This window comes from Vanessa tameamea, chromosome 5 (genome assembly GCF_037043105.1).
Source record: "Vanessa tameamea isolate UH-Manoa-2023 chromosome 5, ilVanTame1 primary haplotype, whole genome shotgun sequence".
Lineage (NCBI taxonomy): Eukaryota > Metazoa > Arthropoda > Insecta > Lepidoptera > Nymphalidae > Vanessa > Vanessa tameamea.
In genome coordinates, this window is record NC_087313.1 from 4,082,714 (window position 1) to 4,106,410 (window position 23,697).

The window sequence follows — 23,697 nt, forward strand, 5'->3', positions numbered from 1 at the left end:
AGTCTCAATTTCTACTGCCAAACTAAAAACTTCTTATTATATTTGTGCTCCGCTTTGAAAGGTGAGTAAGCCATAATTACAGGCGCAAAAGATGTAGCGTCTTAGTTCCTAAGGTCTGTGGCGCATCGACAATGTAAAATTACTAATATTTGTTATGCCAATTTGCCAGTATGGTCAGTAGTTACCATCACTTACCATCTGATGGCCTATTTGAAAGTCCCTCTACCTATTTTAAATAAATAATTATATAAATTTTATAGCTCTATTTATTATAAATTTAATTTAATTTATTCCAGCGTTTATTCTTTTATTATAAATGATTTGTCTAGTATAAGTAATACGTATTATAGTGTATAGAATATATTATTAAATTAATTGTCATCCATTATATATTAACCAATGCCGTAACAACATTTTTCTAACTAACTAAACTATATAAATTAGGGGAAAAATAAAAATAATAAAAATTAATCCAATCATTTTTATACGATATCTTATTATATAACAAAATACAAAGAATACTAAGTTTATTACACAAAAACAGTCCTCTTAGTCTACAATATTAAAGCCAAATATTTCAATAATATAATTTGAGATTCATAATGTACATAAATATTTATATATATATAGATTTTAATTATATTTAACATGGAGTGAATACTATCACAAAGAAAATCTATTCTCGCAGGAAAGATCGTAGGTACTTCATAGCGGCGCGTTATTCATATTAAATATAATCCATTACCTTCTATATATTTATAAATTATAAAATAATTTGATTGTATAAAAATATTATTGAATAGCAAAAGATCTAGCTAATTTCGTTTCGTTCAAATTGTTCATATTTAATTATTGATTTCCGAACAATTAAGGAGTTATAATTGAAGAAAACTGAATGTATTTATTTAAATCAAGCTGTATCTCTTATGCCTATTAAGTCTTAAAAAATAGACAGTAGAATTAATGTAGAAGAAAGTCAGTACCAATATTTTTAAATACAAAATGTTTCTAGTAAAATGATCAAGGCATAATTTAAACGTAATCCAACATTAATGATAAAATATATAATATATTACATTAACAATTTGATGTTGAACCATATAACCCAAAATAACCGCTAGAACTTTAAACATTAAAGAAAAATAATTCAAAAATATGAATATGATTAAACTATGAAAATCTTATTAACAACATTCAAAGTAACTTAATTATTTCTACGGGATCTTTTGATAAAAAAAAAACAAACGACAAATGTTTATTTTACAAACAACTTTAAGCAAAATTATATATCGTATTTTCGTCATTATATAAAGTACAGGTTCTTTGATTAATTCTTCGGAAAAATAATAAAACAGATATTTCAATTCATAAAATATTATTTGTTTCAATAATAATTGTATTAATTAGGTTTGAACACTTTTTTATGAACTAATAATATTTAGAACAGCAATGATTAAAAATTGGGAATTGAGCTTTGATCAATAGTTTGTTTATAAAACAATATTTTTGCAGAATGAGATGAAGTAGATGACGTCATCAACTGAACAGTTTCATAAGCGTTGTTTGTAAAATTGTCATTTGTCAAACCATTTTTTGTAAAACATTAGGAAACCCAGTTCTACAAACACAATCGCTGAATCTAAATATTTACTCTATCATAATATCACAATAAAATCATCACCCATCTATAGATCAGGGGAAAAGTTCCTGATATGTGAATTTAGACGTTATTTTGTTCGCCATCTCGGTGAAAAGATCGGCTAAACTCTTTTCCAAAACCGGACTTATCTCCTGCAAGAATACCTGAGAGTTCTCATTGATTACCCTGTTGGTGGCTGGTCCGAGGACGGGATCGCCGTCGAAGAGGTTTGTCAAGTAGATGGAGGATTCCCCGACACGAAGGTGGACTTTCATAGGCTCGAAGGTTAAGTATTCATTATCCCCGCGTTTTTCTTTGTGGCCCCGCATTGTGACGTTACAGGCGTAATCCTCTGTAAATTATTTTTCATTCATTTATTATAAAACTAAACATTTCTTTGACTTCACTCGTAGCTGATTTTGTCATCATAAAGATTACAGTTATGATTGAATTAATGAGGTAACTTCATAAATTGTAAACAAAAGTAAAAAAATATATAGACTGATATATATTTTAAAAGTGAATTCCCGTGCATCTTAGAACTACTTGTCGGTAGGGCTTCATGCAAGACTACAGACAGTCTTGTTTGTCAATGGGTAGTACCACCATTGATCACATATTCTACCGCCAAACAGCAAGAGTTTGCTCTGTTTCGATATGAAGAGTAACTAAGCCATTGTAACTGGCCAGTGCACAAGGGACATCATTGTTTCCAAGGTTACTCTGCATTAGCGCATATTATATAATGTCTATCGACATTTGTAACCACTTACCATCAAGTGCCATTTGCCGGTCTGGCTACTATCGGCAATTGTCCATTATCAAAAGCTAGAATATTATTATAAATTAATAGTTATGGATATAAAAAAGAACACAAAACGCGTGACGTAATGTAATGTTGAAAATATTCAAAAAATAATTTAGTTTACGTGACAATTCAATACATCGAATGTTTCAATAATAGTGATATAAGTAGTATCTTATAAAAATAGCGTTAGGAACAATGTTAGGTTATACCTCAGTCATTTATCGACTGATTTTAGATACCTATTAATGTTTATTACCCGTAATAGAAAACTAACCTTACCAGATGCCAACTTAACTAATATTATAAATATGTTTAGCGAATTTATAGTCGTAAACCAGTTTAAAAATTTATACCTTTACCAATACAATTTGTATTTTTGGGGTTTCGCAAAAACTTGTCTATCTGTCTAGTTAGCATGGTAAGCAAAAATATATTTTTGCTTACCATGTATAATTATAATATATAGTCATTGGAATCTAGTTCCTCCAAAATAAAGTTGTATTCAAAGCGAAATCGGTACCTAAGTACCTATACTAATATACATAGTTAAGTTAAGCCTATTATATAAAAACCTGTAATAGCAACAAGCAAATAATCATAATGGCAACATTTGTGACAAGATAGGCAGGTACGGGTTAAGTATGTTACGAGGTAGTTCAGCGTTTTTGCTACTAGTTACGTCTACTACCGGATCATAGTACTAATTGTTTAAACCTGTGGGTTTTATTCATTTACACTTATTGTTTGATTGATGAAACGTTTGTGTCTGTAACGGTGATATAATGAGGTGAGCAGGAAAAAGGTTGTAAGCGGATTGAAGTGGAGTTATTGCGGTGAGGCTAGGTGAGGAGAGGAGAGGAAGGTTTTGATGGGTTGTCAAAATATATATTGAATTGAGATCTTGTTTGGAAATGAGAGACATAAAATATTTACTAATTAAAGTTCTATTGCATTATTAGTGCTAACATTCTGATATTTTATATATCGTGTTATTAAAAACTTTTCAATTACCAATTTATTAAATTTTCGATAGATTGAGTTGATATCAGATGAGACATAAAAGGCGATAAAAAATCCTACATCGATATGAGAAAAACTGAGAAAAATTTATAACAAATTAAACAAATTTAGTTTTATTTTAAAATCAAATAGTATGTTAAACTTAAGACATTGTAAATTCAACATTGAAAACATAAGCACCAATTAGTTTTAGTCATAAAATTATATTCGTTTTTAACAACAAATTATTTTTAGTTTGAAATTTGTTTTAATATTATGCTTAAATTTGCATGCATAAAATCAATCAGATGATTATTTATTTATTTTTATTTATTTATTTATTTATTTATTTATTAATTCATTCATACATTCGTTCGTTCGTTCGTTCATTCATTCATTCAATCATTCATTCATTCATTTATTGGAAAAGTTACACCATCAACTTATCACTAAGCACTTAAAATTAATATCTGACTTGGGTAACATACAAAGTGATACGTCTTTAAAAGTGTAAACAACATTGTTTGACTAATCGAATTATTTATTTATTATATTAATATAGTCAAATATATTTATAAAATTAAGTTATATAAGGTATTAAAACCATGTAGTATAATGTCATACATATTGAGATCATGTTACACCAGACTTATGTTGTTTAAGGTATTATTTTAATTATAAAAAATGTCGCTCATCTTCAAAAACTATTTTAAAAGTAGGCAAGAATACTCGAATATTAATGATATAAAGTTCATTCTTATTAATATTATATATATGAAAAAAAACTATAACCAGAATGGAATGGAAGTTGTTGAAATTAATAGGAAACTTTTCTTCAATAATATTCTTAATTTTATTACGTGTTTGAAAACGTTAATATCAGGATCTGCCCGGATGATTTGACGGAGAAAATCCATTATTATTATTAGCATAAGATAGCCCTAAATGGATTAATATGAAGAGTCATAAATTTAGTTATTTAAGAATATAAAACCACGCTACAACTCTCGAGTACCGCGCAGTAACGCGGATGAATCCTCGCTTAGTTTATTTATATTTTATGATATAGGCAGGTGGACGGGCAAATGGACCACAGGATGGTAAGTGGTCACCATTACCCACAGACATTGCTGTCATATAGCGTTTTAAGAAATTTCACCAATAACCATTCCTTACATCGCCAATGCGCCACCAAGCTTGGGCAATAAGATGTTACGTCCCTTGTGTCTGTAGTGACACTGGCTCATCCTTCAAACCGCAACACAACAATACTAAGTATTACTATTTGGTGGTAGAATATCTGACGGGTACCTAGAAGGGCTTGCACAAAGCCCTTCTAGGCATCCATCAAGTTAAGCTGTCAGCTAGTTTCATTATACTTACTGAAAGATCCTGTTATATTGCCCTTTCCCTGCAATCTCAAGAGCAGTACTTGTATATCCATCTTGTACTTCCCCGCAAAGTCGAGTCTAGGTAGTAGAAGTTTGAAATCAAACCGGTTTCTATCTAAGTCTGACCTGTAATGCAAACAAAAGCGGCTGTTAGCAAAATTACATACAAAGATTTTCCAAATACATATTAGTAGGGTTTTGATATAACTGTTCGTATTATTTGTTGTTCACAAAGTAAGTTTTGTCGTTTTATAATTAATCATAAAAATGTTGTTGTTGTAATTTATACACGTATAGGTAGGTATTGATACGGGAGTAATTCATAAAGTTATGTATATTTTCGTGTTTTGAAATTGTATAAATTATATTAGCAAAAAAGGGTTATATTTCGTAAATAAAAACAAAACAATATTTAAATGAAAAATATATTTAACAAAAAAAAATAGGGTTTTATCCGTCGTGTCGGAGTGAATGAAATGAGGAACTAAAACCAATAGCCACTCTATAAATGTGCGCTCAGAGGAGAGTCGATTTAATTACTTACTTGATTCTAGAGCTCACTTACTAAGATATAGACATAGACATAAGACAGTATCAGTATCCCGTGGCTAGAACTAGTGATTTTAACCGGCTGCACTAGGAGGGTAATGTTTTCATATACTTATCGGAGATGGCCCATTGGTTACAAGACGTCAAATATAATCTGAGTTCAAACTAAATGAATGTTCTTAATTTGTGTTTATAATTCAACTTATGTTCAGCGGTAAAGTGAACTTGCACAGATGGATGAGAATCTGGGAGTGCTTGCTCAGAATATGCATGACTTAAGCGTGTCTCTTCTTTGTCTAGCTCTCAGCTTGAAACATCTTCGAACGAACAAAACCAGCAAAAAATAGAACTAAAAACAATGTGTTCAAAGTTCCGTAAACTGAAGCAAGAACTGCATAAGTTTAAAAACATATAACTATGTCCAACTTATGACAGGTTTACCAGTAATATAACGTGCATTACTCGGTTATTTATTTATTTGGTACACTCACAACTAGTACGTTTTAAGTAAATACAGCGCATACATAAACATGTTTTTATCTTTACACAAGCTATTCAATTCCAACTTTAGATAATACATACGATGTATACAAATATGTGAACTCATTTCATTCTACAATGTATTTTGAAAGATTGTATTTTAAAAATCACTTTAATAACATTGTACCGCGGTGCGATTCTGTTAGAATTCACTTCGTATCTCACTTGCGAAATATTGTACAACGACTGACTTACTGACTGTGATACGCCTTTTCGATACACATCCTTTAAATTTTATAATGATTATAGTAAATCTCGAATTTCATATTCTGACATTTCATAATCGTATTCCTTTCTTGTTACAGAATATCTCGACTGTATTCTGGTAATTACTTTTATGCATAAATAGTAAATATAATACAACAAGTTATTGTTACCTTATAAAACTATATACGGCAATATATTTGCAATAATTTTAAATCAACATCCAATTAAAATATATCAATAGAATTCACCTTGACATCATTTCTCTTATACGAGTATGTTAACCTTTATTAAGAAGTGAAAGTTAAAATGTACGTTTAAGGATGATTTTTCTTCCGTTATTTACGAAATTGAACAAATTATGCTTACAATGTACTAATTGTAACAGCCTGTGAATATCTTATTGCTATGTAAAGGACTCGTCTTGTATAAAGAAGATGGTTTAGAAGTATTCCACCATGATTTTCCAATGCAAATTTCATCATTAATGGAATTACACGTGAGCAGACAGCAGACTTTCATCCGACAAATGCCTAATATTAAATAATAATCCGTAAACATGGGATTAATTATAAATACAATTGTAATATGATAAAGGAAGAGGCGATCGTTTACAAGAATACGAAGTATTGTTATTTGCCGTATAAATATCAGATGTAGGTGATACCTACCCAAGCGGGCTTGCACAAAGTACAAACCAAATTAAGCACAGAAAAATTTAGAGATGCTTACCTTGGTTTGAACCCGCAATCATGACTTTGTTTACAGTATTTTTTTTAATTATACTAATATTTAATTAGAATACAAAAATTAAAGATACTCACTTTAGCTCCTGTATGATAAAGTTGCTGGGTCCCCTAACTTTTACGTCGTTGACGACGGCAGTTAACTTGGCACCTTGAGGCCCACGAGCGAGCGCTATTTGGCCTAGACTCAAGGGTTCAATACCTGGCACGTCAAGTTCGGGTATGCCCTGAAATTAAAAAAATAAACATGTTCTATAAAACTTAAAATATGAAAATCAATGCTTATTTTTGACCGTATTCTATGAGTATCGTTATCTGACCGAGTTGAATTTATACCAATATGCAATACCGTATAGAGGATTCTCAAAGCAAATAGTAAAAATTGCCATATTCAAATTATCATTGAACTGACCTAGAAGAATATACTCGACTTATTTGAAGTTAATTTTAGAAATCAAATTTCATTATGGAGCAGTAGGCATATGTAGGCATATGTATTTATGAGGCAGTATGCATGTATGTAAATTAATTCTGTAACATGAATAATAAACAATTTAGATATACTGTGTATATTTATAATCGTATAATAATTTTAAGAAATACAGTTATTTGTATTTGTATTAACATAACAATGTTTTAATATTTACATTGTAAAAAAACTAAATTATATATATCAACATTTCAAATTGCTTCTATAATTACAAATTATATTAGATTTAGGGGTAAAAGTGCAAAAAACATTTCTGCAACATAGTATTGCATTAACAGCCTGTAAACTTCCCACTGCTGGGCTAAGGCCACCTCTCCTTTTTTGAGGAGAAGGCTTGGTGCACACTCCACCACGCTGCTCCATTGCGGGTTGGTGGATACACATGTGACAGAATTTCATTAAAATTAGACACATGCAGGTTTCCTCACGATGTTTTCCTTTACCGCCGAGCACGAGATGAATTATAAACACAAATTAAACACGTGAAAATTCAGTGGTGCTTGCCTGGGTTTGAACCCGCAACCATCGGTTAAGATGCACGCGTTCTAACCACTGGGCCATCTCGGTTCTTACACATAGTATATAGATGATATATTCCTCTGTCAATTCCTCAATGTCTCATTGATTGCTCTAAATACCAGGCCAGGAGATATAGTAAATTGTTCACTGAGAGAATAGGAATTGTGATTCAATGAAGAAATGCTGCTAGCCAGCTTTCCATGCAATCATAATGTATACAGCATGGTGAAAGACACATACTGCTTACAATTTAAGACATTATTATTCAGTAGATTATAAATTTTCGAAGTGAATATCAGTTAAATTAAAAAGAAAAATCACTCTAATCTAACCCAACCGAAAGATTTTAAACTGCCGACATTTTATACGTTCCATTGTAAACTGTATAACTTATATTTTCAATGTTAAGTCATATTAAACATATGGTATATGTTCAGTACAATTTTCCGTCAGCATTTCTACAACCTGATAACGTATAATGCTAAACTTCATGATCGGTCAAGTGAGACACGAAAGCATACAAACGAATTCACTTTCGATTTTATAATATCATTTAGGAATATTGAATACTATAATGTTTATAGGTCATTAAGATTTAATTAGCAAATCAAACAAACTGCAAGCAGTTTTGTTTACATTTCCACTGTCATCGCGACATACTTTACTTATATTATGAAACATAATGACAATGACATACTTTCGAATTCGTTTTAAAATATATCTTTTTATTATATCCAATAGCGATCAGCTCCTAAAATAATTGAAAGTACTCTTGATTTAAGATCACTGACCTTAAATTTTATTGATTCGTGCTCACAACTTTGGGTATAAAGATTTTATCAATGCAACAAATTGAATTTCAAATTATTTTATTGAATATAAAAGCATTTCATCGAGTTTATCATTACTGGTAGTCAAAGTTGAAACTATCATCTCATCGGAAATGCAAATATCCGTACGATAGACATTGTAGTTTTTTTTTTTAATGTTCAATATAACAAAGAAATGACAAGACCATCTTTTCATTCCCAACATAATCAATTTCCAAGGATAGAAAAAATAATAGAATTTCCTATGTATGTTCATGTAAGGAATACTTGTAATTAAACGACAAAGATGTTTAAATTATTTAAATTTTTGACACTATAATGTATTATAATAAATATAAAAATGTATGAAAACAAAATAGAAAAAATAACAGAGCAATAAAAAAAAACACATTATTTACTAAGTGAGTGTTATAGTTTAATGATCCCTAAATATATTTATAAAATTAGTACACAAACGTTTATTAACATCAATATATCTAATTATTTTAAAATTTAATTTGTATTTTAAATAATAAAACGTCATAACACTCAAATCAAATAATCAAACTTAATCAATTTGAAATAAAGAGTTTTAAATAAATCCATGATATTATTATATAGAATGTTGAATATTACCTTTCGCGTGTACTTATGAATCAATTCCATAAATATTTAAAGTATTAACAATACATCGATCCGCCCAAGAGATAAGTTAGGAATTAACTTGCTTAACACAATAGAAAACGGTTCCTCTAATTGGCTGAAAAGACGTCAGAAAATAAATTGTTTGAAAACATACCTCGAACTAGAACTAACATAAACAAACAATTGTACACGTTTTGCATACTCATAGTATCTAATTTAAACGGTAACTCGTGTGAAAAATATAATATTACTAACGACGACACATTTCTTACCATAACACCTGACGATAACATAAATGCGAATACATTAAAAAAAAAACATACGTGCCTTAAACATTTTTGATAAAACATCGACGAATGAATCAGACAGCCATGACAAAAGACACTGTTATCCTATCTGAGTATGTAAGTTATGTATAAAAGGCTTGTGCAACGTTATCTTGGGAACTCAGACAAATATGGGGTTGTATAGAGCGGTTATACTTGTTGCAACTGCGCTAGTTTTTGTGGTAAGATTTCGAAATAACCTAAATTTATTTATTACTTAAAGTATTTTTTAAACTTTATAAAGTATTATAGGTAATTTAATATAATTCTGAGATTAATTTCTTATTTTATTATTATATTTCAACATATTGTAAGATAAGTTTATTTGTAATTTATTAATTGCAGGTTAACATCGCTCAAGCAGACGTCTGCAAAGGGCGAAGCACGGTGGTGGAAATCAAAATACCTAACCGTACAAACGTCACAATACAGTATCCAAATCAAAATAATCCTGTGGAATTCGTGCCCTATCCGTACCAACAGCCAGGCAGTTCAAATAAACCTGAATGCTATACATGTCGAGGATCTAAATGTCAGAGATGTAATAAAGTTGACCAAAATGCCCATTACAGCAGACCGCCATCTTACACGAAAACTAATATAATAATAGATCTTACCAAAGATAATTCTAAGAAACCATCACAAAATGGAAAAGACGGTAACGTTAAGAATGGAACAGTCATCATTTTGCAAGACGATAATAAAGCATCTAGCACTAGTGGTTCCTCAGCTAAAGGGGGCAAAGGATTATCGGCGACGAGCTCAGCGTCAACATCAATATCCAATACTGACATAGTTGCTTCTCTAAATGAAAAGGAGAGCGTTGGCACATCTAAACCGGGTAATACAGAAGACATTTATGTATTAGATGCTTCCAAGTCTGTTTCAGCCTCCTTATCAAGTGCTTCTGCTGGTGAAAAACCAAATAAAGATCAATCACACCCAGCTAAGCACCCGTCCCCTTCACAACCGTCTAAGCACCCAACTGCGGAACATCCAGCCCCGCCGCAACATCCGTCTGAGCCAAACAAAGGATCGCCATCACCCCAACATCCAGGTTCAACGTCCCCTCATCAAGGATCGCCATCAAACCATGAACCATCTTCACCTTCAAAGGACCAATCGTCTTCGCCCGATCAGGGTTCGCCAACAAATCAACCAAGCCAACATGATCAACACAAACATGAGATAAAAACAGAAGTAGATGCTGAAGCAAAAGCGAAAGCATCATCAACCAATGACTAATGAAACCACAAATTGTGCATTTTGCATGACAACTTAGATAATAAAACAAATGTCTGAACCACAATGTTTAAAAAAAAACATTGTTACAATCATAAAAAAATACGTTTAATATAAGAATACTGTGTTTAGCTTACTTTAATCATTTTCGGTCGCAGTTCTTCTACGGAGTTTATGATGCATTTGTCCACATTTGGGTCGCTCCGTTGACAAACTTTTATGTATGGAGCTGAAAAAATGAAATCATTTTTAAGTCATTATAAAAGTAAAATGGATACTTCGTTGTCGTCGTGGGATTTTATTATAATAGAACTTATTACTGTGTGATAAACTTTTATTGTTATTATAATTTTTGTAGTAAAATATGATTAAATGTTTTTTGTATTATTATTTTACATAGTATTCAGTTACATAGTTGCTATAAATAATCAAACATTATCTTCCTACAGCCATGCCTTGATACAGATGACCTTGGTATTATGTAGTATTGAATTTCTGCGATCAGACACCATTAAAATCCTATACATATAATTAGAAATAGAAAAAATAATTTATTTAAATATATTAACTATATTTGACTTATAATATGATTTATTATATATTTATATCTCTAAAAACATATTGTCCATGCCTTTCGTGTATCCTATTTTTAGTTTCCATTTTTTAATTCAGCGTGCGTGCATATTTTCATTACCAGCAACACACTATGATACAGTACGTTCCTTTTGCCTGGCTCTCTCTTCATTCAAACCAATAGACCGTAATATAAACTAACGTTGTTTGGGAGTAGAATCATTGAAGAGTGAATTTAACATAAACAAGAGCGCTCAAATCACATTTGATTAACGCTCAACCGCAGTGATAACAAAAACTACGAAATTACAAATAATATTTCACGTTAATGCAACAACAATGTACGACCCCAATCCATGTCTTGAATGAAAACAGGTTCGGTTAGACGTTACATCAGCGTGGCATCGCTAATAAACACCGTAAGGCTAGTTTTCTAGTTTTCAACCAGTTGTTTGTCTTAGTGCATACTAATTATACTCGTATACATTAAGAACAAATAATTGGTATAGTTTCAGAGTTTTCAGTACGGAATCCAATTGTAACAGTTCGTCTCAATCAATATATTTTTATTTTCGGGTATTTAAAACGATATTAATAAATTATATATTTGTACTGTTTTGTAGCTTGCAGCAGATTGTCTTGGGTCTTGAAGTAATAATGCAAGAATATTTTTAAAATATATAATATCTCGTTTTATTACAGTTTACAGGACGACTGGTAAATTTATCGACCACAACATCGCGATTTATCTTTAAAATTCTGCATTCTTGTCATCATTACACGTAGTCATGATTTGTACCGCTAATTTAAATTTTTATTTAAGTCAAACAAAATATTTATTTAAGTCCTCGGTGTAAATAATATTACAAATTCACATGAAATAAACCAAAAAAGGACATATTGTTTAACTCGTGTCGTAATACTATTAAACTTTTTAATTAATGTTACCGTATACTTGTAAAACAAGGTTATAGTCGTAATTTGGTAAGGATTCATTAAAAAATAATCAACACATGGCTATCATAAACAGTATAACAAAATAAATAATGTCATGATTTTGCTGGACGCCGTATTAAAACAACAGTCAAGTATTCCATCATAAGCGATTGTAACATAATTACACTAGCAGTGCTCAGGTGTAATACCCGCGTTAAATATGAATGATTCTCGTTTGTTTCAAACACACGACGAGAGTTGGCTTTAGAAAAATTCAATTTTCGACACAAATAGCACAATCTATCGGTTTTATTAATGACATCATCATCATCATCATTCATCATCATCATTTTTAACTTTGACGTTTCATAAATTCAAATCATTTGTAAAAAATACATTGGTAAAGAAGGCATATTATTTGATACAAGATTATATAGATGATAAAAAAGCGTGGAGTTAATGCTTGTTGACTTCCAGGCAGGATATATAACATACATATATTATTGTATTTAACTAACATGACTGTATTTTTAAATGTTGAAAAAGAGTAACTACTGAGTTTCTTGTCGGTTCTTCTCGATAGAATCTACATTCCGAACCTATATCCTTATTATATCAGCTTTCTGCCAGTGAAAATACCATAAAAATCGGTCCAGCCATTCCAGAGATTAACCGGAACAAACAGACTGACAGACAAAAATTGTAAAAAATGCCATTTTGGTATACGTACCGTGTATGTATACATATGCATTTAGTAAAAAGCAGTTTAGTTTAATATTACAAACAGACACTACAATTTTATAATATGTATAAATTTTCCATTTCAGCATTAAAATCGACGCAAAACCATACTATTTCGAAAAAGCGATTACAAGGACTTTTGAACTGTAATTAAATTAACTTCCACTAATTAAATTACATTAAGCCTATTCCGACATCCGCCATTCGATGATATCTTTGGTAGAGATTTCGAACAATATACAATATTCGTTTAAGCAATTTTCGGTAAAGTTATTTTCGTTAAGTGTTGTATTATAAAAAAAATATGTATATGTAAGTATAAATCAAGAATTATTTAATCTATTATAGTGTCAATATCACGCGAAATATGTTAATAAGAGTTTTGTTTATCTTTACTCTTTATTTGATTGGAATATATAGATAGATAGATGTGTTTATTAGACATAATTATTATGAGATATTTGGTCCATGTATTTAATACATATAAATATATATATATGTATATTTTATAAATCAACTTTCATATTGCGTTTCTAAATATTACAATAGGCAAATGGGCCGTGGCGCAACGATATGGCAACATACCGTCTCTCAATAATCAACACAGATATCATTTACTTTTTGTACACATTATGAAGGCCTTATATTCATGTTAAAATAAATATTGTTTTATTGTAAATTATATGGATATTAGTAAGAATCGAATACACAGTAACAGTCTGTAAAGTTCCCACTGCTGGGCTAAGGCCTCCTCTCCCTTTGAGGAGTATGTTTGGAGCATATTCTACCACGCTGCTCGAATGCGGGTTGCTAGATACACATGTGGCAAAATTTCATTGAATTTACACACAAGCGAGTTTCCTCAGGATGTTTTCCTTCACCGCCGAGCACGAGATGAATTATGAACACAAATTAAGCACATGAAAATTCAATGTTTCTTGCTTGGGTTTGAACCCTCAATCATCGGTTAAGATGCACGCGTTCGAACCACTGTGTCATCTCGGCTCTTAGAGGGATTGAATGTATTTATTAAATCTACTGATATGATTTTCTATATATATATGCCAAACGATATTAAAGTCAAGTCTCAGGTCAGGGTATTGTTTGCCAAACCGGTGGTAGTGTAGTATATACATATATATGACAGACATGAATGTAAACGATCAGGTGACGAATAATAGATAAGATAGATAGAGTCACGGACAGGGAAAAGAAGATTTCTCATTAGCGACATAAACGAATAAATAAATAAGTAAACCACATAATATAAGTCTACCCACTTGACATGTTCTTATTAAGCACTTCTCATTTTCTTTATAAATAAGTTACACCCGTGCGACGTCAAGCCGTGTCACTAGTGTAATAGTTAAAATTAACACGTGTATATATCCAGACTGGCAATGGATTCCTTATCTATTAACTAGAAATGTTGTACATATATTACACAACACACATACACACTTCAGTGCGGGTTGGATACATAATACACCAGGCACATGAAGGTTGCCTCATTATGTTTTCCTTCGTCGTCGAGACCCAATCGTCGTCACAAGATGAATTATAAAAAACATTGGATTGGATTGGATACATATTAAAAAAACACTAGTGCCCGGATTTGTAACGATCTTTGTTTGAAATCCACGTGTTCTATGCACGGGACCATCTCGTTTCACTTAATAAATATAGTAATAATAAATCTTTATGCTTAATAATGCTATAAATGTTATAAACATTATCGCTTTCAAATATTGTCAATAACAGAAAACGTGAATTAATACGTGTTACTGTTTAATAAAACGTCGCAAGCGCGTGGTATTAAATAGAGAAAAAGATAAATAAAAATTTAGAAAGTAAATAAATAAAGATATTGAGTTGGAAAAATCGTAAGGTAACCTGCATCGTATGTCGGATGAAAATCTGCTATATGTAACCAAACCGTACTGCAAGAATGTGTTGGAAATAAGCTGCATAACTTCTGAAAAATGCTTTATCCCAGCTGTGGATATTTATAAGGAACATATTACGTTGAATCCTTAAAATTGCGATTCTTAAAAGGGGCCAAGCTGCGAGCATTCTTGCCACCATTCAACGCGGTCACGATTTATACAGTAACAATTTATAATTCTTATTTGTATATTGTTAAGACATTAATATTAAAAATTCTTCTTTAAATAAAGTTTTTTATCCTTAAATTCATCATTTTTGCAATTAGTAAAAGTAAAATTTTATTGTTCGTATGTAGGCGTAATCTCCGAAACTGATTCAATTCTGAAAATAAAATCACTAGTCGTAAGTAGTAACTACATGATTCCTGCGTGCTATATGATGTAAATATATATTTATATCGTTTTCTTTTTTGATAAATTTCACTCGTGAGAAGCCGGGTGCGGTCGCTAGTTATTATAGTCTTGAGACATCACCTACTTGAAATAAACTCTAGCAATCTGTGTCTTTACGATTTAACGTTTATCGAACAAAAAACCAGAGTTTTTTACATTACAGACCGACTCATTTACGTATACAGCTATTATTTTTGTATCACACTTACATACATTTTGCAGTAAGGCTTTGTTTAAGTCCGTACCATCATAGATTCTACCGCCAAACAGAAAATGTTTTGTGTTCCGATTTGAAGGGTGAGCGAGCCAATATAACTACAAGCATAATGGATATATATATGGTGAAGCATTGGCGATGTGTGATAATGACCACTGACCGTCAGCTATATTTGCTCGTCAAAATAACGATTGTATAGTAATTAATGAACTCCAAATCTTACTCTTTAGAGGTGAAGTGGTCTAGTCTAGCAGAGGGACATTTACAGTTGACTTTTATTGGATTTTATAGATGAGACTAGCTGCTTAGTCCAAATTTGCAACATGGAACTTGAGGTTTATTTTTGTAAAAACCGTGACGTATAGAAATATTATGACAAAAACGCCATTTCAAAACTACCCGCTTTACCAAGTCTTTCTTTTTGTACTTTTCTTTCAAATAGCGATAAAATGCGGTAAACTTAGAGGTTATTTTAATTACGAGTTAAAGTATGTCTATAAATTATTGTATACTTTGAAATTCATCATCATAGCAATAACTATATATTTTTAAATTTTGTATGGAATAATGCGTCTTATAATTTTCGAAATAAAGTTTAAATTTGAATATTCACAAATCAGCTATTAATTATTATCCATGGTCTTTTATGGTAATAAAAAAAAATCAATATATTCAATTATTTCGGTACAATTTACATATTAAGAAATCATAGTTTTGATTTTCGTTAGATAATTGCACTGAAACATGATTCCTCTTGACCTAACGACATGATGTATATTTATTGAAAAATAGTTTAGAGCGATATTTTCTATAACTTCTTCGCTTAGCTTTACTTTTCTTAATATTTTTTTAATTAACTTAAGGAATATAATTGTACTGAAATGAACAATTAAATATTCTTAAATCGTAATGATAGACCCTTAATTATTTTCTTTATCATTTTACCTTTATTAAAATTAAACCGTTACACGTAACATTTAAAACAAGCCAATGACATTATAATTAAAACTTTTTAGTTGTAGTTCAAATGTTTTGATAAAAGTCAAGCTGTAAAATAAATTAAAAAAAAAAAAGAAAGTAATTTGAATTTTCAACTCACGTATTTCGGCTGTAGCGAGCTGCAGCGCTAACAGGATCACCGCAGTGGTCAGCATACTTGCACAACAATTTCGTAAAACGCACTCGTGTGGAAATCAATCGCGGGTTCGCCCAGCCGAGTCGCGGTGTGGACCGGCACTGCGCCTTCACAACACTCCACCACCAGCCAACACTACACTAAGGACATGTGAATGTCTTAGTACACGGGATTTGAAAAGCCTTTGCCCAATGTTTTATCGCTTTCCTCCTCTTATCACTTATTTTAAAAAGAGATGGTTGGCGTTAGGTTTTGGAATGGTTTCCGATGTTGCAGGTGGAAGTTAACTATCCTTAAATAATCTAAGTCAAACACGTGACTGAGTCACGTTGCTGCGTTCTGGTTACTGGTACGGTCATTTTGTACAAGAAACGGAAAATGCTGTATAAAGTTATTACTTACTTAAGCTATTTATTGCATCTTTGCTCACGTAATTTCTACTCTACTATAAATTTTGTTTCACGATACCAATCTACCCTTTACGTTTCTGTTATCAAAAAGTCAATGAAAATTTTAAGTCGTCCAACATCGATCAAAATTTCATTTGAAGTATTACGGTAACAAACATATAAACAATTATTTAATTAATGTTATGTATATATAATATAACTCACATCATACAGAACTCATATCGAAAAATATGTAACAGATCTGTTTGTACATAAAATATATTTTGTATCAATTTAAAATGTCTGGTCAGTAGACTGACAGGTTGTCAACATTGGCTATTCATTAACGTTTTTTTACAGTTCATGTCGTATTAACGCTTAAAATACAATTGGAATATATAACTAAATCAGCAATGAAGTCAAAATTAGGTTCCTCTTTCTTTTTAACAGAATAAGGTGCAAATACATGGCTGTGCAACTATTATGTGGTGTTACTTATATCTTACCGTACTCCATGGTAACAATTAGAATAAAGTAGGTACTCACATAAACGTAAATAATCTTTATTACGTAAATTACTGTAAAGTAAAAAAAGTTCTGAATATCACACTGCTGAACTGAGGCCTCCTTTCCTTTTTGTAGTGAATGCTTAGAGTTTATTCTACCACGCTGTTTTAATGAGGGTTGATGGATAAAATCATGTGACAAATTTATATTCGACGCATGCCTAGCACAAGATCAATAGTTTGCTAGTTTTTAAATAAAGTAAGCAAGTGAAAAATTTGTTTTGTTTGAACCCACAATCATCGGATAAGATTAAAGTGTTCTAACATTTGGGCCATCTCGGCCCGCGAATTACAGAAAAAAAAAAACAAAATACGATTGCAAGAGATCTTGTTATCCTGTTGCTAAGAGAGTCTCTTGCAAACATCATTTAGTTAAAGAGTTGATTACAAAGGTAAGAAGTACACAATAGGTAGGTCCATGATATTATGTTAGTTTGTTTTTGACAGGTTTGTTTTTCACGTCGATAATGAACATAAAGCACTATTTATCTGCGGTTTCGCAATTTACTTAGTAATCAAATGGATTCTACGTGGAAAAAATGCCAAATTTGCTCGTTTTGTGTAAATAACTCGTGCGAATGCTTGTGCACTTATAGATCAAGGTTATGAAGGCACTCAATAAAATGTTTTCTTCTTACTACAAGTTTTTTTTTTATGAAATACACACCAACTCCCATGTTCAATGTAAATAATTAAGTTTATTTCAATAGTTTCGTTCAAAGAATTCAACGCGACAAAAGCTCGCGTTAACATTTTGCGTTTCTTTATGTCCCTCGAATTCTTTTTTTTACATTATATAATTATACAGAAATGAACAATAATTTCCATTTTCATTCAACTGTTAAGGCCTGTCACGAAAATCAAATATGAGTATTATTACATAGAAATTAGTAATCATTTATTAAAACAGATTTTCAACACGAGATTCAGCCAAAAACATTTACTTAAGGTTGACTTACATTTGATTGCATTTTTATTATTAAATGAGAAGGTTTTTCTTACTTTACTTATGCAGAAATTATCGACATTTCCTCTCCATAATTATTGGAAGTGTTTTCCCAAAACATATCAAGTATTTCTCTTAAAATAACTTTTTATATGTGAAGTTAGAATACAATTTATAAAAATAACGATTTGGACAAATTCAGTAACGGGCTATTTAAACGCAAGGGTGAATGGTGAATACATTTATCAACGGTTGCAACGAGGTAAATAAATTGTTCTGTTAAATAACTAATACATTATTTTTAATCTTTTATCATTTAAACATTTTTTTAAAACTCATATTATATGGACATTCATAAATTTCGTATAAAACTATAATCAATTTACAATATCAATGAATGAATCTAACACCTATAATGTACATGATAATATATTGGTATTCAAAATATATTAATATTCAGTAATTAAGTATGACTTCAAAATTTATAGTCAATAACTTTGATATCAATCTTGAAACACATATAATGTAATTCCGATGTAACGTGCTTAATTCTCCAAGCAAGCCTTTGAGAGGAGCCGTTTTTACTAACTCTTCCGTTATCAACAACGACTTTTTAAGCAACAGTTAAGGGGACGACTTAATAGGCCACTTGATGCGCCGTAAAAAATATTAACCATTCCTTACATCGGCTGTGTACTGGCAACTTTGGGAACAAAGATATTATGTCCCTTGTCCCTGTACTTAAACTGATACACAACTATACAAAGTATAGCTGTGTGGTGGTAGAATATTTAATGAATGGTACCTACTAATGGCTTTACACAAAGCCCTACCAAATCTATAAAATTTATAAACAAACAATATCATTTGGTTCAATAGTTGTAGTTATTGTTGTCTCTTTCCCGCAATCAAAGGTTTCATACATTTGTATAAAGGTTACTGGTTAATTTTAAGGACCGTTATATTATATGAAATCTAGCCAGTTTGTAAACTATCGAAAAATTATGAATAAATTGGTTTTAAAATAACTGTCCAATTCGAATTAAATCATTAGCACACTGACCTAAAAGATTATGAATTATAGTTTATTTGTAATTTGAAAGTACCTTTCACAATTTTTGTCAGTCTTTTTCATTTATAATAAACTCTCGATTCATCTTATATATTAATAGCATTTTCTGTATTGTTACGGTTTCAAAAATAATTAATTTTAAAAGTTACTGGCCGTGTGTATGGCCTGGTTAATGTAAAACGTGCAAACGGACGTCGTCAGTTTACGTTGAACAAAATCAATCAAAACAAACCTGTCATAGGTTTCGAAATTTGTAAAAATCGGTTGAATAAACGCGAAGTTTCGCGGGCGACCCACAAGTACAATAATTGTTATTGTGACATTGAACTTTCACATTATAAAACCTTTGATTTCTTCTTTCCTCGCTATATGTCGAACCCCACGCTCTCCCCGTGTAAGCGTATTAATGCCCGCTAGTTGGAGAATTTTTTATGGCATTGGTTGGCGGACGAGCATATGGGCCACCTGATGGTATGTGGTCACCACCGCCCATAGACAAAGGCGCTGTAAGAAATATTAACCATTCCTTACATCACCTATGCGCCACCAACCTCGAGAACTAAGATGTTATGTCCCTTGTGCCTGTGATTGCACTGGCTCACTCACCCTTCTAACCGGAACACAACAATACAGAGTACTGTTATTTGGCGGTAGAATATCTGATAAGTGGGTGGTACCTACCCAGACGGGCTTACACAAAGCCCTACCACCAAGTTCAATTTCTGGCTAATTGGCAAGATTTCACGTACACTCGAACTCTCACATTCGTATAAATCCTATTGTTTTATGTAAAATATTCAACATGTCTCCTACAACTGTCTAATCGGTATTTTACTTGGTGGTTAGGTTTTGTGCAACCCTGTCTCGGTAGGTACCACTTGCACATCATATATCCTACCAGCAACCAGCAATACATAGTACGTTTGTTCCGACGTGTAGGGTGAGTGAGTCAGTCTAACTTCAGGCACGAGGAACATAACATCTTAGTTCCTGAGACTGGTGGCACATTGGCGATATGAATAGTATGGTATAATAATCTCCTGATGGTAAGATCAGGAGAATCATTTGCCCAACCGACTACTTATGCCATAAAACAGTCACACTCACAAACAATTTTTATATAAATATATACATCGATGGTGAACGTGAACATAACGTTTAAACAACACGCATTGGATCTACGTGTTGAAATAAATTTCATACCTTATCTCCAAGTGGGGAAAAGACTTTGCCCAACTGTGGGAAAATTACTGGCTGATACTACACTTAATTGTTACTAGAGAATAATAAAACTAATCATAATAATTTTTAATTGTGTGATTCGAATTCCTTTGATCATTTATATTAGGTTAGTAAAGTGTTCCTTAAAATAGTTTAGTCAGCAAAACCTCTCTCATTTCCTAAACCAGGTATCGAATGTCATTAATTCCGTTTCCGACAGCGAGCGGCGCGGTGAGGCAACACGTGGTCAAGGCGATCCGGCAGCTTGTGGAGTATTTGCAACCGCAGAAATAAGATCTTACTCGCTATGGATATTTACGTAATAGTGTCATCAAACGATCACAATAACTTTACGAAAGGGCTTCATTCTATATACATTTAGATTTTGCCCTTAAATTGTGTATGTCATTCCTTTTTTCCTACGTTGCCAAGGAAGGTCCTACTTTTCTTATTTATAAATGTCGTTTATAGTAAATAGGTGTGCTGGACGTTATTTGATCTTACCATACTGTTGGGAAAAAAATGTTACACTAAATTCTGATAAAAGTATTTTTAACCGAAGAAAGGTTCGACGCGATTCTGTATTTGTTTTGAGAATTAAATAATTTTAGCGAGTTTTTTTATTCAATTAGAGTGTCATTAAATATTCCCGTTATTATGTTATCATATCTTCTAAGTAAATTTCAAAATAAGTCCATTGCGAGAATCTAGCTGAGTTTGGTGTTTGTAACAATGCGATCTAATACAAAGTTTAATTATTTTGATAAATCCTTTAATAAAACCTCTTTTTAATATATATTTTTTGTAACCATAATTTTAAGAAAATAATATAATATAATTTTCATCACGAAAATATCCCTCAACTAAATCGTAACAGAGGACCAACTCTGCTAATCAATAACGGTCACGATGCGTTCTCAATTCTTATCAGATTCTACTTCGACAGAACCGCGATTGAATCGTTGTGTTCGTAGAAAAGGAAAACGACTAAAGAGTAACAATTACATTTCGATTCGATTGTTATAAACCATTTTGTTAGTAGAATATTTCCCCAGGGGAGAAATGCCAGTACCGTTAACTTTATAGCTACGAACGGAATCGAATGGTTGACCATGAGTTTTTAAAATATTTCAATAGATTTGTTCATATTAAAAAATATATATCAATGTAATTTTTTTTAAATTTATTATTCTACCAGTACTCCGTACCAGACGAGAATAAAGATCGGATTTCAACAAAGGTTTTTATAGTGCAAAATTATGTAACTTTCACTGATATATCTTCAAAATTCTTGAATATTTATTTAAGACTGTTTTGTATAACGATGAAAGTAATCGATAATAATTTGTATAAAAATTAAGGTTAGTAAATAATCACAAATTGATAAAAAAAACACGCACACAATTTCTTTCGTCGGTTCTTCTTAGGTCTCTTACCTCTCTCGTATTATCTTCTCCGTGTTGAATTTGACAATAAATAAGTAAGTGTAATAATATATTGAATAAAGGAATTTCATTTCATTTGGTTTGAATAGAAAAAGAAAACTATACACTTGCTTCATTTGGAAAAGGCTAATACAAAACTACTCGTAGCTGAACTAATAGGGTATTTCTACAATGTTTGAAAAAGTACTTTAAAACGTTGATTTTCATAATAAAAAGTCACAAAAATATATATTTCGGCTAAATAAACACGCTTTCTTGCCATAAAATTCAATTTTGTTTTAAACATTTTTTTTATTACTGCAAAAACGCTGTCAGTCATTTTGATGACGTCAGTTTGTTAAAAACAACAGTCGTGTATCTACGACCGGTACTCATTCGACGTTACAGCTATAAATATTTGGTGTTTTTAGGAAAATAATAAATTACAATCACTATCGCTGGAGCGAAATGTACAAATTAAAACTCCAGAAAAATTGATTATCAAAGTGTCAACTGATATTGAAAAGACAGTTTTTGCCTATCTGACGTCACACCATGGTGGCGCGTGGTTTAGGTCGCGTGATATACAGACTAAAAATTACGACTTTTAATTTTAATATAATAAATTAATAATGCACTTTTATGACTTATAATCAAAAAATACATATATTTAAATATTCTACATATATTTAATTTTTTATCAAATTTCATAATTTATTTTCATTACCGAAAATACCCTATTAGGTAGGTAGGTAGGTATATTGTGATTCAATAGTTAAATCTATTTGCCATAGACATCTAACGTGTTTCTTTAGTATAATATCAGTGAAACATTGACATGAACTTTAAAAGACGCATAAGATATATATTTATGTATTTTTTAATATACTCATCTATAAGTTTTTGATATTCTGACTAGGTAATATTATCAATGAGTTTGTTTATTTGTTTGTTATACTTCACGTAATAACTACTCAACCGATCATAATGAAATTCTATTCGAATTATTATCGTTCTTATATTATTTTCTATATTAGGGGGAAAAAGACATGGAGTATACAATAACCCCCTCCCCCTCCCCCTCCAAACGCGGGGAAACTGCAAAGCCGCGGGTTGAAACTAGTTTTCAAATAAATCAAGTACTACATTATTACGATGATATTATGTTCTTTGTATGAAATATAACAGGACAAGGAATATTTATATATCGTTTCAATTTCTCAACCGGCGT

At 31.2% G+C, this 23,697-nt stretch overlaps 3 protein-coding genes across 3 annotated transcripts in view; 2 read left to right on the plus strand and 1 right to left on the minus strand.

The window, feature by feature from the left end:
* LOC113392703 (circadian clock-controlled protein daywake-like) overlaps positions 1-17,109 on the minus strand; it is a 31,582-nt gene extending 14,473 nt beyond the window's left edge. Inside the window, exons 1-4 of the mRNA XM_064220818.1 lie at positions 16,813-17,109; positions 11,045-11,136; positions 6,955-7,103; positions 4,830-4,963 (exon numbers count right to left, since the gene is read on the minus strand). Of these exons, the coding sequence (XP_064076888.1) occupies positions 4,830-4,963; positions 6,955-7,103; positions 11,045-11,136; positions 16,813-16,867 (430 nt within the window). The 5' untranslated portion in view covers positions 16,868-17,109. The remainder of the gene's footprint in view (positions 1-4,829; positions 4,964-6,954; positions 7,104-11,044; positions 11,137-16,812) is intronic.
* Jhbp2 (Juvenile hormone binding protein 2) overlaps positions 1-23,697 on the plus strand; it is a 178,563-nt gene that overhangs the window by 106,023 nt on the left and 48,843 nt on the right. The window lies entirely within an intron of this gene.
* Positions 9,693-10,910, plus strand: LOC135194801 (uncharacterized protein DDB_G0284459-like). Its single transcript, XM_064220770.1, has 2 exons — positions 9,693-9,847; positions 10,011-10,910. The coding sequence occupies exons 1-2, from the start codon at positions 9,797-9,799 to the stop codon at positions 10,908-10,910; spliced, it is 951 nt and encodes a 316-aa protein (XP_064076840.1). The 5' UTR covers positions 9,693-9,796.